The sequence below is a fragment of the Cavia porcellus genome, unplaced genomic scaffold (genome assembly GCF_034190915.1).
Source record: "Cavia porcellus strain 051 isolate PalLab524CR breed Dunkin Hartley unplaced genomic scaffold, mCavPor4.1 scaffold_10, whole genome shotgun sequence".
NCBI classification, from domain to species: domain Eukaryota; kingdom Metazoa; phylum Chordata; class Mammalia; order Rodentia; family Caviidae; genus Cavia; species Cavia porcellus.
In genome coordinates this window covers 76,631,070-76,648,105 of record NW_026947493.1, presented here as the reverse complement: position 1 = coordinate 76,648,105, position 17,036 = coordinate 76,631,070, and the positions used below count along the sequence as shown (strand labels likewise).

The window sequence follows — 17,036 nt, the reverse complement described above, 5'->3', positions numbered from 1 at the left end:
GGCTGACTCAAGGCAAGGAAGCATGGAAGATGGTCATGGCAGAAGAGAAAGAGCTCCTCACGTGTCAAGCAGGAAGCAGAGAGGAATGAAGGGACCAAGGTGGGAATTAGCCCCTTCCCGGTGAACCCCCCAGCAGCCTCCCTCTCCCCAGCAGGCTTCACCTCCGGACCTCACACCCCGGTGTAAGCCCATCCATGGACTGATTCAGTGGTATCACACATGCATGATCCAGTCATACCACAAAGCCAACCTATGCAAGCACATGAAGCTCTGTGGGGACATCTAGAGATGAAGACTCACATGCTGACTGTGGAAAGTCATTTTATGGTAGCTTGACCTTGCACTCATAGATCACTTAATCAGCTAACAGGATCTAATACAGTGCCTGCTACATGTATATGTGCTGTCCAAAGTGCAGCACGTATGAGAAGGTTTGTGTGGTAGAAAAGTCATTAATGATGGAATGAAGTTGCGATGAGCAGCCCTAGGCATCTATTAGAAAAGCCTATGCAGAATCTGCTGAGAGTCTGAACTGTGCTAGATACAAAATTAGAGAAGAGGGAGGGAAAGTGATGTGCTACGTGAAAGTGGAAGCAACCAGGCAGTGATTGGACCCCAAGTCAGCAAGGCGGAATAAAGGAAGATAGCATTTTAGAAGTAAGGTAAGTTTGACAGTTTAAACCTCAGATGCAATTTGGTTCTATAATTACATATAAAGTACACTTCTAGGGTCATGGATTTAATTCAGTGTTAATAAGTTCAATCCCTGGTATTCAATAAAATCAATAAATAAATGAATAAAGTATAATTCTATAAGGAAGGGAAGATGGACTGAAGGGAGGGCAAGGAAATGGGAAAAAAGAATCAAGATATATCATGTACAGGCACAAATTTTTTGGATAAATGTGATCATTATGTATACCCAAAATGTACCAATAAATTTAAATAATTAAAAAATAAAGTGCATTACTTCAGTGCTTTAAAATCATGATTAAATTCAATCAATTACATAGACATTAGTATCACTAATAAAATGGTAGCAGATGTTATAGGGTGAGAGAGCTTTCCGTGCTCAGGTATGATGTTGAGAATTTTACAAACCTTACCAATGCCCTCTGTAAAATAGCCCTCTTCCTTTTACTCATCTGTATCCCATCCTTACTCACTCACAGGACCATCTCTTCTCATACTTGTGTAATGTTCTACAGACATGCAACTAAGCTATGGATTCATGTGTTATGTGAGTCATGGCCATGAGTAGGTGTGTTTTCATATTTAATGTATCATAATGGATACATAGAAAATAATTGCCATTTTTAAGAAGTATATGAAGTATATGTCAAAAGACAAAAACAATGGCAGAATTTAAAGTCTTTGTTTGCTTTTATATTCTGCTGTTAGGGATATATATATATATATATATATATATATATATATGCCATCCTTTTCCCTACTAGATAGAGAATATAAAAGGCCTCTACTGACCAGTATTAGGAGAAAGAGTGGAGGTGACTTAGCTGAATCATTATTCCACTTATATTTTATACATATGAAACAGATTATGATAGATAATGTACGATTATTGTCAGCCACTACAGAATTCTGCATTATTATCATCAATCTACTCATGATGAGGCCAAGCATGGTAGCACACACCTGTAATCTCAGCACCTTGGAGGCTGAGGCAGGAGGATTACAAATCCAAGACTATCAATGCTCTATAGAGAGTTCTAGACCAGGTTGGTAGTGAATCTCTGTCTCGACCACTGCACATACACACACACACACAAATCAAAACAAAGAGAGAGAAAGAAAAAAAGAAAGAAAGAAAGAAAGAAAGAAAGAAAGAAAGAAAGAAAGACAAGAAAAGGAAATCAAACCTTATAATTATGGCTAACAACAGATTTGACATATTAGTTACCATAAGAACACAACACTTTGTACTAAACTTTGGTATTACATATTTTCTTGGTTTAAAGGGAAAACCTTCACATTTATAAATGACATTTCTAATAAAAGCTGTCCTGAATATCTGTTATGCAAAATAAAGTATAAGAAGCAAATCCGAAGTGACACACGTTAATGTGGGCTGGCAGGTTGTTCATGACTAAGTCACAGAACTGAACTTGCGTTAGAAGCTCTCATTTCCATTCACACTTTCCAAATATAAAGATAACAGCTTTTGTCATGTGCTTCCAAAGTATTGTAATTTTAATTCTGAGCACTTTAAAATCAGACAGAAAATTTAGATAAAATACACTGCTCATTTTTTGAGTGATTCTCTCATCAGGAGCATTATCAGCTGAATAAAGTTATCATTGCTGAAATAAGAACACACCTGACTATTTTAATCTCAGACAATAATAAATGATGAGAGCAAATGTGGTCTTGGTTATAATTATCACTGTCAATTTGTTGTTTCTGGCATGTTTTAATTATAGTGTGTTTAATTATAACTATTTAGTATCCTTTACAGTATATTAAGAAAAAAGGCAGAACATTCAATAGCTGTGTTACTCAATATAATATAATGTTTGTGGGTTTTTTTGCATTTTTACATATATTGCTGTATTTTTAAATTTTGGCCAAGAAATCAGCAAAAGTATTGATGTTTCCAACTGTCACAGCTCTCTTTGCAGTAACCTAATAGTAACTCAAGTGCACTTTAAAACTAAAGTCAAGATAAGATGTAGCTCAACTGTAGACCATTTTTCTAGCAAACTGGACACCCCAAGTTTCATACCCAGGACTGCAAAAAAGAGAGGGGAAAGAAAGGAAAGAAAAGAAAAACCAGCCCAACATAAAACTTCACTGTAAAGGGACAAATATTATTTTGGGCTCCACCAACCATGTTTTTCTAACTCGTATATACCTGCAGTTTTTCTTTTGTTTTTAACTCTTTTAAAAGGTAAAAACCTTTGTCCATGAGTTGGCTTTGATCTAGTGACCATAATTTACAGAGGGCTGCTCTAGATGAAACTACTTTTAATAACTCCAAGAACCTCTTGTTGGTACTTGAGAGGGATAATAAATTATAATCTATCCTTTCTGTCCAAGTTTAAACCCGATAAACAGAGTGAGAGATCTCAAACCGTTAGTGTTCTATTCATAAAAAACGAGGAGCAGTAATAACAACTTTCCATCTCACTGCTCCCAATAAGTGCAGCCTTTCCATAGAAAAATAAAACCTGAAAAACTTAGTGTGGATAAGCACACCAATAAATGACACATCAGGCAGGATGGCTCTAATTTGGAAGAGAAAGACAAGGTCCTGCCCAGGGCCCACCAATCAGGAGCTCAGGAAAGATGTTCTAACAAAGACAAGGGGCGGGGCCTACAGAAAAGCGCGCCTGCCCAAAATCCTTCCCCCGGGAAACCACTATAGAACTTGGAAAGAAGCACCTATTCCCTTTCTTTCCAGATTCCCAAATCAGTCCACACTCTACACCCCTGCCTTTAATAACCACTTTGTAAGGTTTAACCTCTTCTTTCTGGTAAAACTTTTCTATCCCTTAGCTCGCAAGCAAGAGAATTTATTGCCACACCTAATTTATCTGTCCCTAAACCTTTGGTGTCCTACAGAACTTCTTTGGCTGTTTTCTCATTTTACTTAATTTTAAGAGTGATCTCAGTCAAAGAGTATCAACTTTAAATTTCTATTCATAAGTAGCTCAAGTCTCTTTTTTATTACCAGAGCTATGGTCCCCAGTGGATTTCCCAGTTTGAGAGTAACATGACCACTTTTCTATGATTTTATCATGAACACTTGCTATTCTCATTTAAAGATAATGTTACTATAATATTATTATACTATTTTGCATTGGAGAACAATAAATTTGAATATTTATAAAATTTTGCACAAGTGATTTGTTTCTATTTTAACAGCACGCAAACTTGTTAAAAATGAAATAAAATCTACATTTTAAAATCCAGTTCTCAAGTTTTATATCAAGAAGTTATTCATGAGATACATTTTAAACTTTTTTCTAATGATAATATTTTTATCATATGTATTTCCTAGCACCCTGTGGAAGCCGTTCAACAGGATCAGAAGGCACTGTTCTATCTCCAAATTATCCAAAAAATTATAGCGTGGGACATAATTGTGTTTATTCCATAGCAGTTCCCAAGGAGTTTGGTAAGTAAGACTTATTTTGCCATGTAGTTTTTTTTTTTTTTTTTTTTTTTTAATGGAAATACCAAATGCCCAAAAAGTACATTATGATTCTTTGTAGTTAGTACCTTTGTAATAAAGTTTAAGGTCATTATACGCAATCTAAATTAATGATGAAGTACACAGGTAAACAACAATATAAAATGAAAACAGGATTGTTTTTAATTTTTAAAAAGAAGTACATCCAGTAACCTTCCAAGTGCCTTCCTATTGGAATCATATGAAATGGGAAATTACCAGAGCATAAAGCCAAGTCTATAAAAATATGCATAAAGTCAAATATAGAAACAATAACAAAAGTTTTCCTGAAACAATCATATATCAGCTTATTGTCACATTTTCAGAACAAAAAGAGATTTTGGTTTCATTATCTAGTCTCTAAATGAATACAAAAAAGACAACAAAGGACATTCTAACTCATCTGTCAACCTGACAATCTGCTCGGCACTGGCACCATGAGGACATTGTGTCCTTTGCTGTGCATATCCCTGATCACAAGTCTTAGAAGTCTCCTATCTGGCTTCTGAAGGGTTTTGGATTTAAGATCCAGCTGGATCTAACCCAGATCAAGCTCTGTTCATGCATGGATAGGCGAGGGAAATTTAGTGAGCAGTAAAGTGTGGAAGAGAGGCCGAAAGTTCATAAACTATTCTACAGTTTCGATTTATAACATTGTGTTGCATGGTAAAGGATTTGTTATAGCTGTCATGAGCGTCTGGGTCTGGATGACTCAGTGTTTTCCAGAAGGACATGGATTTTTATCGTTAAAGCTTGTTGGATAACATCTTAACATTTCTGCTGCTAGTATATAAAATAAGCTGATGTTTCCAGTCCAACTTTTTAAAACCAGATACTACCTTTTTTCCTCCCCTCTGAATGAAATCTAAGATCCTCAAATTAATTAAGACGAGTGTCATTGGAAGTGACATAGTAAGCCTTTTCTTTAACACTGAAAGGGAGCGATGATGCCAACATTAGCAGTGTTTGTTTCTATACCAAGCGTTTGCTTTCCCTAACATATTGATAGGTTGATTCAGATTTGAGCTGTGTTAGGAGAAAGACAATTTACAAGAAGAGTATCATCCTCTTAATTTTGTTTGTTTTTAACCTTTTGTATCCAAGGCAGTTTTCTCCCTTTGCTAGAGAGGTTTACAGTCCCCAGATGCCAAAAATATTACATGGCTGCTGACAGAATCGTAGCAACGATTATCCAGAAAACTGCATGGCTGTCTAAGTTCCCTTTGGAGAGCAGTAGACTGTGAGCTCATAAAGAGAAGGAAAATGTACCGATCAAAATAAATTAGCTAATAGATTCCTAAACACTGGAATCTTTGTTCTGGCACACTAATTTAAATTTAATTGGATTCTCTTATTGTTAAAAAGCAAAAACAAAAACAAAAAAACTAATGATATGTTGACACAAAAATTAGTGGTATTTTTGAAACAGTTTTTCTTGAATTTTTTGAGGATAAAATAAAGTGCACTTTTGTTTATTAGTTAAAAAAGATTCTATTTTGCAAATGGTGCATCACTCTTTATTTCAAACTATATATAAATCTTAACACCAGGGGATTCTAATTTTAGCAGTGTCATTTCTTTGCTTTCTCTGCACAAGTTATGTAATGTCCTAAAGACTCAAACTATTGGGAAAGTGAAAATCATTTATGTGAACATAAAAGAATTGTGAAGAGTAAATGACACTACATCAAAAGCATCTTACATATTCCATGCTCAATGCCATTGGAAAATTGAAATTTTGGAGTCAGATTTCTGAGTCGTAGGCTCAACTCAACTCTTTCTTTACATTGCGCAAATCACAGCGTCAGCTTTAGCTTTAATTCCCTTACCTTAAAAAGGGGATGATAAATGTCTACATTGTAGGGTTATTTTACTATAAAGTAATATAATATTTGCACAGTGACACATAGTATATGTAGATGCAATGCACACACACATTTTTCCTCATGGTCACATTATATTCTACCACCACTCCCATCCCTCAAAATGATGGAATAAAAGGGCCTGAATGTCAGATTGGAGCATGGTCTTAAAGGTACCATGGCTAAAAATAAGACAATTGTTTTATTTAGTTAAAGCACAAACTATTAAAGACATAAAACCAGTATTTTGGGTTTCACATCTCCAGTAGATTTCCAGTCATCTAAGGCATCTAATGATCATTGACAATCTTCTGAGAGTAATGACGCAGAATTAAGTGAATACTGATATTGACTTCTTCCTATTACTCCCTTCACTTCTCTGGTGTAAGCCGTGTTCCTTGGATCTCTACCAGTCAGCTTCCCATTTCGCTTCTGCTGTCTTTCTGGCTTTACCGTAATTGTGTGCTATTGTTGCATTGAGCTATTTCTTAGGTCAATTTACAGTGGCATGTCTCACATTTTTCTCATTTCCTGTCATTTATCCCAGGTTATAACCATTCCTTCTTTTATATATCACAACCTGACTTTTAAATTGTGCAGCACAATATTTATCCAGTATACTCAGTTTTTCACTGAGATTGTATTTTGCATAGGTCTCAGTCCTCAAAATTACTTATATTATATTTATGTAATACACAACAAACTAGTTGTGTTCCTTATATTATAGGCCATGTATGTTCATTTATTTTATCTTTCCTAGTGTAGAATTGAATTCATGTAAACTAAATATGCACATAATGTGATTCTACTGGTCAATAGCATACATAATATTTTATCAGAAAATTTATTCAAATTTTCTGTAGAGGAGAATTTTTTTTCATGCACACCATTAGACTTTATTTGAACTTCAGATATTAGGATTTGCAGTGTTTATATCAATGAGTTTCATTGTTTTATATTTTTAAAAAGTAATAGATCTGGTTCAAATGGGTAGCATTTATTAATTAATACTTTACTGACTTCTGTGCATAGCATTAAATTCTTTCACTTGACTTTGGAGATGTAAATAACACTACTTTATCAATAAAATACATTTTAATTTTCCTTCCTCTTTCAGGGTATTTATTTATTGGTATTAGAGAATGAATCCCTCGTAATACACGCAGTCCTTTTCATTTGTATAATTTGAGACAGAATATCACTAATTCCCTAAGTTGCCCAAGATTGGGCCTGAACTTGAACTCCTGCAGCCTGAGTCTCACAGAATCCTGGGGCTCCAAGTGCACCGCCATATCTGGCACGTCCTTTGTCTCCTAATCATAAATTGTTTCCCATTTGGTTAATCACTCGTAGAGGTAATTTCACATGGAATATTCCCTGTGGAATCCTCATTGCACTCAAGGCTCCCCACTTCTTTCTCTTCTAGGTCCCTCCCTCCTTATTCCCCAGAGTGTCTCTGTAGTAGAGAGTGTGTGATTCAGGTTCCTTTGTCTTCCATAACAAAATGCCACGAACAGAGCAGTTTAAACAACACAAATTTATTCTCATACTTTTGAAGGTGAGATGCCTGAAAATAAAAGCTCCCAGATAGTTTCAACTTCTAGAATGCCCTGAAAGCTATTTATTAGGGCTCATGGGTTCTTCTTTCCCTAGACTCGTTTCACATGTGGAACCTCAGAAACCAGCATAACAGCTCTCTAACCGGTTAATCTGCCCTCTGTCTTGTCATCTGCTACAATCTGTTGATTACATACATTTTCAGTTCATGATTTTTTCAGTCATCTGAGGTTATTTTCAGTCCTGTTTGTACCATTGTTTCATAGAGACACTAAAAGCTTTTGGCTATTGCTACAGGAGGTTTCAGCACCTAGATTTCTCTCTTATTTCTGTGTATTTTTCTTTGTTTCTTTTTCAAAATTATTTTTTAAATTTTAATTTTATTGATACATTTTAAGTAAACATAATGACCACATACATCGTGGGGAATTTGTACCTGTACATAATATATCTTCCAGCTTCTTCTTTTTCTCCGTACCCTCCCTTCCCTGAAACCCTCCTTTCCCTTCTTATTCACAAGTTATTGTCTTTCTTATCTCCCACTGCGATACTTTTCTTTTTTATTATTTTGTTTGTTTGTTTCTGTTTTGTTTTTGACTTTATGAGACAGGGTCTTGCTATGTAGTTTAGGCTGGACTGGATTCACTGTGTGGCCCAAGCTGGCCTTGAAATTTCCACCATCCTCCTGCCTCAGCTTCTCACACGACAGAATTTCAGACGGTGCCCATCACCATCACCAGCTTGTAGTATTTTAATTTAAATACCTCTAGAAGCATTTTTCCTTATGAAATCACCCAAATTAGAGAATGATTTTTACTATATACTTTTTCCTATGGTCAATAGTGAAAACACTGATAATTAGGTAACAAATATCTCATTCTTATTACATTAAACTCAGTTTGTTGCAGGCTGATGCACTTGGTAATTACATAATAATTAAATGCATATGATTTTTCCAGTATTTTCCATAATTATGAATTTTCTACTAACTATTTCATGTTACTGTGTAAGCTGATAAGTTGTGAAAGGCAGACATTAAAAATTTAGAATCTTACAGGATTTTGAATGGAAAAATACATATCTGGAAACTAATATGCAAGCATAATTTCTATAAATATAAATATATGTTTAGCCATTGAACACCTTGATTTTTTAAATTAGTGCTAATATTCGAAGTTAGTTATTCTTATATTTTATATTACAATATCATTTCAATTTATCTCTAGATCTGTGCACTTTTTAAAATGACCTGTTTTACTCAAAATCCCTTACATAAGTTTTGTTTGGCTCAATAATAACTTATTGTCACTATTTTCCCATATTTTTATTTATTCAATTTTTTAAAAAATTTATTTATTTATTTATTTATTTATTTATTACTTTTTGTCTTTTTGAGACAGGGTCTTGCTATGCAGTTCAAGCTGGCCATGTGCTCACTTTGTAGCCCAGGCTGGTCTTGAACTTGTAATGATCCTCCTGCTTCAGCCTCCCGCATGCTGAGATTACAAGCATGTGCCACCATGCCTGGCTTTTCCACATATTTTACTGATGAATTGTTTTAAGGTAGTTTCTCCATCCTCATTATTTCCCAATCCTCATTAGTAAATTTATTTATTGGCTTTTTATTGTTCTTCTTCGAAATCTTCAATAATGAGTAGCCTTGAAAATCAATTATTTTTATATTTTTCATTTATTTATTTATGTTGGGTACTAGGAATTGAATTCATAAACTTGCACTTGCCAGGCAAGCCTTGCACAACTGAGCTATATCGCTAGACCTATGTTTTATATTTAAACTGCACTGTGTTCTATTTTTTTAAAAAAATTACAATTATTTCAATCAATGATTACTCTTTGCCCAATACTGGGTTCATCTATGTAACAATAACAGATAATGTCACAAAATGTTTTTCAAATTGCACATTTACTATTTAATCATTACATATTAGATTTAGAACAGTTGAAAAGAAAAAGAAACTAGATGGTTATGTTTATTGTTTTTATTAGTACACATTTTCCACTCCATAATGATTCCATTCATCTCAGAGAGTGGGTGAAGATACCCAATATAATATATCGTATTCCTCTTGATTTCTCTTCTACTCTCCTCACTGCCACCTGCCGCCATCCCCATGTCTCCTTCCCACTTGTAAATAATCTCATTCTTTATTTCCTACTGTCTGTATTTCACTTTGTCTTTAAAATCATTTATACTTTGGGTTTCTCATGCGGGAGATTTATGTGATACTTAGCTATATGTGTCTGGTTTATTCTCCTTAACATCATGTTTTTCCAGGTGCATCCATTTTCATACAAATGACCCAAAGTAGTACTCCATTATGTATAAATAGCACATTTTTTTTATCCCTTTACCTGTTGATAGACATTTGGGCCACTTCTAATATTTAGCTATTATGACTTGGGCAGCAGCAAACATGGGTGTACATGTATTAATGTGGTATGATGTTTCTGACTCTTTTAGGAAGACATGTAGAAGAGGAAAGTCTAGGTTGAATGGAAGTTGTAGTTTTGGTTTTTTGAAGCTCTTCATGTTGATTTCCACGGTGGTTGTACCACTTTACATTCCTATCATCAATGTAGGAAGGTGTTCTGTTTCCCTATAGGCTCACCCAGATTTGATGTTAGTTTCTTGATAACAACCATTCTTTCTGGATTAAGCTGAAAGTGTGTGTTTGAATTTGCATTTCATAGATGGCTGGATATGGTGAGCCATTTTTCATGTATTCAATGGCCATTTGTACTTCTTATAATCCCATTTATTGATTCTGTATTTTATGTTTTGTACAACTGAGGTTCTGTTTAGAAAGTCCTTTCCTGTGGGCTGCGGATTTAGCTCAGCGGCATAAGTGCCTGCCTTGCAAGCAGACAGTCATGAGTTCGATCCCTAGTACCGATAAAAATGAAAAACACACACAAAAAAAAAAAAAAAAGAAAGAAAAGAAAGTCTATTCCTATGGTTTCAAGAATTTTACCTATCTTCCACACGTAGTTTCTATTTTAATATATATGTTTTCAATTCATCTTCATTTTATTTAGGTGCATAATGACAGATATGAGTCTAGATTCAAACTTCTGCAGGTGTATAACCAGTTCACAGAACAATTTGTTCAATAGTTTGCTTTTCGCCAGCACATGGTTTCAGCTCCCTTGACGAAGATTGAATAAATTAATGTGCTGGATTAGTTTCTCCATCTTTTATTCTAGTCCATTGATCCTTATGTCTGATTTTGTGCAATATCATTATAGCTTTGGTGTATAACTTGCATTGCAGGATTATGATGACTTCCATTTTGTTTTTGTTGCTCAGGATTGCATTTGCTATTCTAGATATATTCTAGTATCATATTAATTTTAGGACATTTCTTTTTGTTGTTGTTCTATGAATAATACTTTTGCTATATTGATTGAAATGGCATTAAGTCTGTTCATCAGTTTTCAATTTATGGGCATTGTAACAGTATTACTTCTGCTTATTTAGGAGTAAGGGACATCTTTCCATTATCTGATGTGTCCACTTCAATTTATTTTTCAGAGTACTGTAGTTTTCACTATAGAGGTATTTTACTTCCATAGTTAGACGAATTCCTAAGTATTTAATTTGTCTTGCTGCTATTGTGAATGATATCAATTTCTTTCTCTGTGAGTTCATTGTTGATGTACAGGATTGTTACTGATTTTTGTGTTGATTATTCATTCAGCTATATTCCTGAATTGATTAACAGTTTTAAGAATCTTTTGGTGGAATTTTTTGGGTCTTCTATGTAAAGGATCAAGTAATGTACAATTAATGATAAATTGGCTGCCTTTCTTATGAATATCACTTTCATTTCTTTTTCTTCACTGCTCTGACTGATGCTTCAAACATTAAAAGAAGTGATGATACTGGACATCCTTGTCTTACTCCTGTTTTTAAGAGAAAAGCTTTCAACTTTTCTCCACTTAATATGGTGTTGGCAATAGGTTTGTAATAAATGACTTTTATCAGATTGATACAAAGTTCTTCTGTACAGATTTTCTTCACAGTTTTATCATGAATGAGTATTGAATTTTGTTACCTTTTTCTGCATCTATTGAAATGATCATGTGATTGTGATCTTAAGTTTATGTGATACATTGCATTTACTTATGTGTGTTTCATTAAACATCTTTGTAGTCTGACTACATGCAACCTAGTTGGCTTCCATCCTTGGGTATGGCTAAACTGCCCACTTGGGTGTGGTGAGTTCTGTCAGTCTCTCTGGGTGGCCACAGGTGACAACTTAGGTGTGTCACTTGAACACTTTGTCTGTTTGGGAAGGAGAGATGTAGTGAAGTTTACTGGGTATCAGATTCTCTGTTGACTTCTGCCTGTGACCTCCCAACCCTGCAGTCCCCTACCTCCAGGGTTCTTCTGTCCAGTACATCACCAAGAGCTTGGCTCCAGGTTACTATTTCTGTTCCTTGGTCCTGAAATCTGGTTTCTGCCTCAGCAGCTGTACTTTCTAACTGGGCCTTGGCCCAGTCCCTAGGCTCTGCAGACAGCCTCCTTTTCTCACTCCGAGAGAAAAGGAAGGCAAGATTTCATGCTGTTTGATACTTTTCCTGGTGTTTGTGGAAACTGTAAGAAAGTACTCATTATGGTCTGGCTCTGTGAAGCTCTCATTATCCCCATGGCTCTAGCAGTGTGGTCTGCCAGGGAGCTCCGCACCACCCATGGTTCATTTCACGGTGTTCAGCTTCTCTCCGCCTAGCTGGGGACTTTCTTTTTTGATGCTGAACTGTAAGAGTGGAGACCAGGGGAGGAACTGCCTGTTATTATAGCTGTCCTGCTCTTTTTCTGGTTGTAGCCCTTAACTTCCCTAGGGCTCTAAATGTACTTAATTCATTCACTGTCACGGTTTATATAGGTGGTCCCCAGGCCTCAGTTGTTTGCATTGTGCATTTGTGATTGGTTCATTGTCTAGCACTTAGATGATGGTGTCAGTGCCACACCCACATAGGGGTGGAACCAGCATACAATGTAATGCCAGAAAGAAGGCCTGTCTCTTGCTGGTTTATGCCTTGCTGTTTGCATCTGCGGCCCTGCCATGCCACCCTGCCTTGGAACCAACTGAGTATGGACTGAAACCTCCAAACACTGGAAGAAATAAACCTTTCCTTTCCCAACTTTGAACATCAGGTATTTTGTCTCAGCAACAAGTAAAAAGTAACTAAGACACTCACTGAATTTCCTCTTACAGACAGGAAGGATAGTGTAGGGAGCTGGGCCTCCTAGCAGAGTCTCCTTCCCTCAGGCTGGTAGCACCTGTTATGCATTAAAAACTGGTGGCCAATTTAACACCAGCTGAGTTGAATCAGCATGGTTCTGAGAGTAGATGTTCCACTTGAGCAAAGTTGCCGGCATAGAGATGTGGAGAAGAATGAGGCTTGTGGGTTCTCCTAAGTGTTGCTTGAAAGTCATTGATGCTGGAGGAGCTCATCATGACTAGCAGCCCCAGTATGAGTTTGGCCATTATCATCCTAGAAGCTCAGGACCTTGTTGGTGAGAGTGACTGTGGGAGCTTTGTGGGAGCTTTGTTCCTTACATTGAGCGTCACTTCCTGGCTCCAGAAGGGAAGGTATGTGCTGTTTAATCTCCAGGAGAAGCTTATCCTGATGGCTTTTGGGCATGTACTTGACTGTTCTCATCATCAGAGGAGCTCAGGACCTCCTTGTCACTGAGGATTGCTGTCTTACTTTTCATGGAAACCCTGGTCCTTATTATGGCATGACTTCTTGGCTCCAGTGTAGAACCCTGAACCCACCAGCACGGCTCCTTCATCCTACTGGTATAGACTTTCTGGCTTCCACCACTGACCTTTGAGCCTTCCCAGTGCAGATCTGCAAAACAGACTGGTGTGAATCTTTCTCGTGGGCTCTAGATCTCCAGTTGGACTCATGAGAGGCATTGTCATTGGTTCTAGGCCTTCACCTGGACTCATGCAGGACATTGCTGTGGGATCTAGACCCTTGGATGAATACTCTGGGACTTTAGTGTTGTGGGCAGATTTCCTGCACTTTCTTGTGTTAAACTCTGGGTGACCATCATAAATAATATAAATTCTGTGTCCTGATTGTAATTGTTCTCCTCATAACCCCTGACTTAAAAAGCACCCTTCCAAGATGATTCTTTAGCTGAGAAAAGATTCAGACCAGCAGTGGCCCCACTTACCTTTTTCAGAAATACAAACACATGGTTTGCTCTGGAGGATTTGTCTTTCAGGTTAATTCTCCCCATTTGGGTGTTTGTCTCCCCCATTTCATAATACTTGCATTATCACTTATTCTCTTCAGAATTTCTCCAACTTGCCTTCTCTAAGCAACCATGTTGGAAGCCCATGAATAGTTATTTTTAATAGTGAGAATATGTATATCATTTTTATGCCATAAGAAAGAACTCTTTTAATTTTGAGCATAATATTTTAATTTTATCATCAGAAATACCAGCAATAGAATTGTTTAAATAAAAATTCTGTGCTTACATTTAAAATGATTACACTTCAAAGTATTGCAAAGTGACAAAACACACAACCTTTATTCAAAAGATGAATATATTCTGTATATAAAAACAAAGATAAACATAATTTTAAAGATATTAAACAGAAGCACACAAAAATACATTATTAGACATATTTGTGAAGAAAACTACAAAAACTCATGCATGGTGGGAGATTTGAATAAGTTAAGAAATTTATTATTTTGAGTTGGAGCCTGTAATTTTAGAGAAGAAAGATACAGCTATCCTATGCATTTGTGTTTATGTTACCCTTTTCCTCTCATATTTGGCTAAATATCTAGATTTAGGATGCTACATATAACTGCTGTTGTCTGAAGGTTCATGTCATTCTTTAACTCCCATGGGGACATAGTAGACAAAATCTTCAAGATGTGACTTGGCCCTGAAAGGTATTATTGCTTTCATGAATGGGGTTGGAGTCCTTATAAAAGAGATCCCTGAGAGCTAGTTGGCCCCTCACACTCTGTGGCAACATAAACAGAAAGTATGATCTGTGAGCCAGGAAATGGGCTTATATTAGACATTGAATCTATCACTTGTTCTTAGATTTCCAGCCTCCCTAACTGTGCAAAACCACTTTCTGTCATCTGTAAATTATGCTGTTTGTGTTAATTTATTGTAACAACCTAGATGAACGCATGTTGTAAGGGTATAAGAAAACGTTGATTATTCACATAAACAATTTTCTGAGAAAGGTGGTGCAGGATCCTAAGTAAATGATGAGATCAGGGAAAGGGAACTGGCTTTGTGGTTGTATTTTATTTGCTGAGTTAAAAAAGCAGAGCTGTGTCTTTGAAGTTTCCACTACTCCTCGACAAGGGTGTCCATAGCGCTGAAGGAGTTTTCTTGACTGCCCTCCCAGATGAACGGCAGTGAGAAATGGGGAAGAGCAATGGTTTGAAAACATTTTAGGTCGCACATCAAAAATGGATTCAGATTGTGTATTACAACATTTACTCTTGAAGATAAATGACTCACCTTTGCCAGTTTTGATTTTTTTAACTTATTTAAGGAGGCCGTGATGGTACGTTGTTAGACTTATTACCAGAGAAGTAAAGAGGTGAACATTTCATTCAAGTGTTTATTTGAGAATTTATCACTGTGTATTGGGATGAGTGCAAGCAATGCCTTATTTGTTATAAAGAAGACCTAGAATTCTAGAGAGCATATGCACTGTTTTGGTGAGGTCTTGTGCTTTGCCGTACTAGGTGTAAGGACCTGTGTGAATGCTTCATATTTTGCATATGGAACAAAAGATTTCTACAGATTTTTACCTCCTAGGAAACATCCTTGGCTAAGGAAATATGGCTATGGGCTGACTGTGTGCAGACCATTAGCAGTGATCCAAGAGGTCTGTGAAATCACGTAGCTGGGGCTGATTGCTGAGAGACCACAGTGTAGGCAGCATAATTTAACCACCTGCACTGACCCGTGGGTCTTTTATCAGGAATGCCTTGATTAAGGTATAAAAGTAGCAGCTCTCCAGGGAGTTCAACCCTGTGTGGTGATGGCGACACATATAGTCTATAAGGAATACAAACTCTATCGGTTGATGTCAAAGTGCTCTTCGGCTTGCTAAGTGCTCCAGAACAGGAGCAAAACTATAACATCTGCCTAGGACTGAGAACAAGAGAGGCTTTCCGCTTATACAGATGGGATATAGTAGAAGGCCCCGGTTGGCTCTGGCATGTGGGTATTATTTCAATGAATAATGGTGGTCCAGGGGCTCCACAGACCATAGGAAGAAGCCCCTATGGCTTCTACACTGAAGGAGTTTCTTACAGGCATTTTGTGTTGTGTCATAATTTGCAAATAATCTAAGACATTTTTTGAAAGAAAACACATAAATGTAGCATGCATATGAGAAAAGATAACTTGCTATTATTAACATAAATGGTTATAAGTATGATGATAAATGAGAGATATGCTGCTCTCAAAACCTAATAAAATCCTAAAAGATTAAGATTGCTTTTAACATTGGAGTACTGTGCAGGTGGGAAACTGCTTCTGAATGGTATCAGCATTGGTGTTGACTTTGACTAACAAAATAATTCTCAGAGATGTTCCTGGGTTGCTGGGGACTTGTGTCACACTGTGAAACCTTTCCTTTTTGTGAGCTCTATTGTGACTCATTAGAGTCTCAAATGATTGTTTAAAGTGGATAGTATTGAAGGATGATGCTACAAGTGTGATTTATTACTTTTGTTTGCCAACAAAATTGGGAGCAGGTACTAACTTGATGGCATTTTAAAGACCATGTAATGGCTGGGTTGTTGAAGATCCCGTAAGTACTCAATAAAGCAGTTCTTGGAAGCTAAAAGCAAAACCCACTGAATTATTGCATCACTGAAAGTAAGGGTTGAAAAACTGTGGAAACAGAAACTTATGAGAACATTCAAATCAAGTCAGTAAAATACTAGCAGATGATTGGATGTGGTCGATAATTTCAGTAATATTGATTATGGTACCCAAAATGGTAAATCACAGAATTAAATTTGTAGCAACTCACCATGAGATACCATTCATTTCTTTAAAAACAGTCAAGTCAAACTATTAAATGGAAAAGTAATGAAGATAATCATCCTTTTCTTTTAATGTCTTCTATAATTGGTTTCAATCTTTGAAGACCTCATATTATTTTGCACACAGCCATGTTAACTATATTAATTGAGGATAAAGGTCTCTGAGATTCCAATTTGTCAAGGTTATTTTAAGTACTAAATATTTAATTTGAATTTATTATAATTGTGTTGGTCAGAGTTTGCATGACCACCTTATGATATTTAGGTAATGTGATAACTTAGATGATTAATGAGACATACTTCTTTTTTCTCTTTTTTTTTTTTTATTTCCTAACTCATTTAGGTTA

General features: G+C 36.2%; 1 protein-coding gene across 8 annotated transcripts in view; it reads left to right on the top strand.

The window, feature by feature from the left end:
* Csmd3 (CUB and Sushi multiple domains 3) overlaps positions 1–17,036 on the top strand; it is a 1,082,130-nt gene that overhangs the window by 873,476 nt on the left and 191,618 nt on the right. For all 8 annotated transcript variants that reach the window (XM_063257640.1, XM_063257641.1, XM_063257642.1 and 5 more), the window contains one exon: positions 4,022–4,138. In XM_063257640.1, the coding sequence (XP_063113710.1) occupies positions 4,022–4,138 (117 nt within the window). The remainder of the gene's footprint in view (positions 1–4,021; positions 4,139–17,036) is intronic.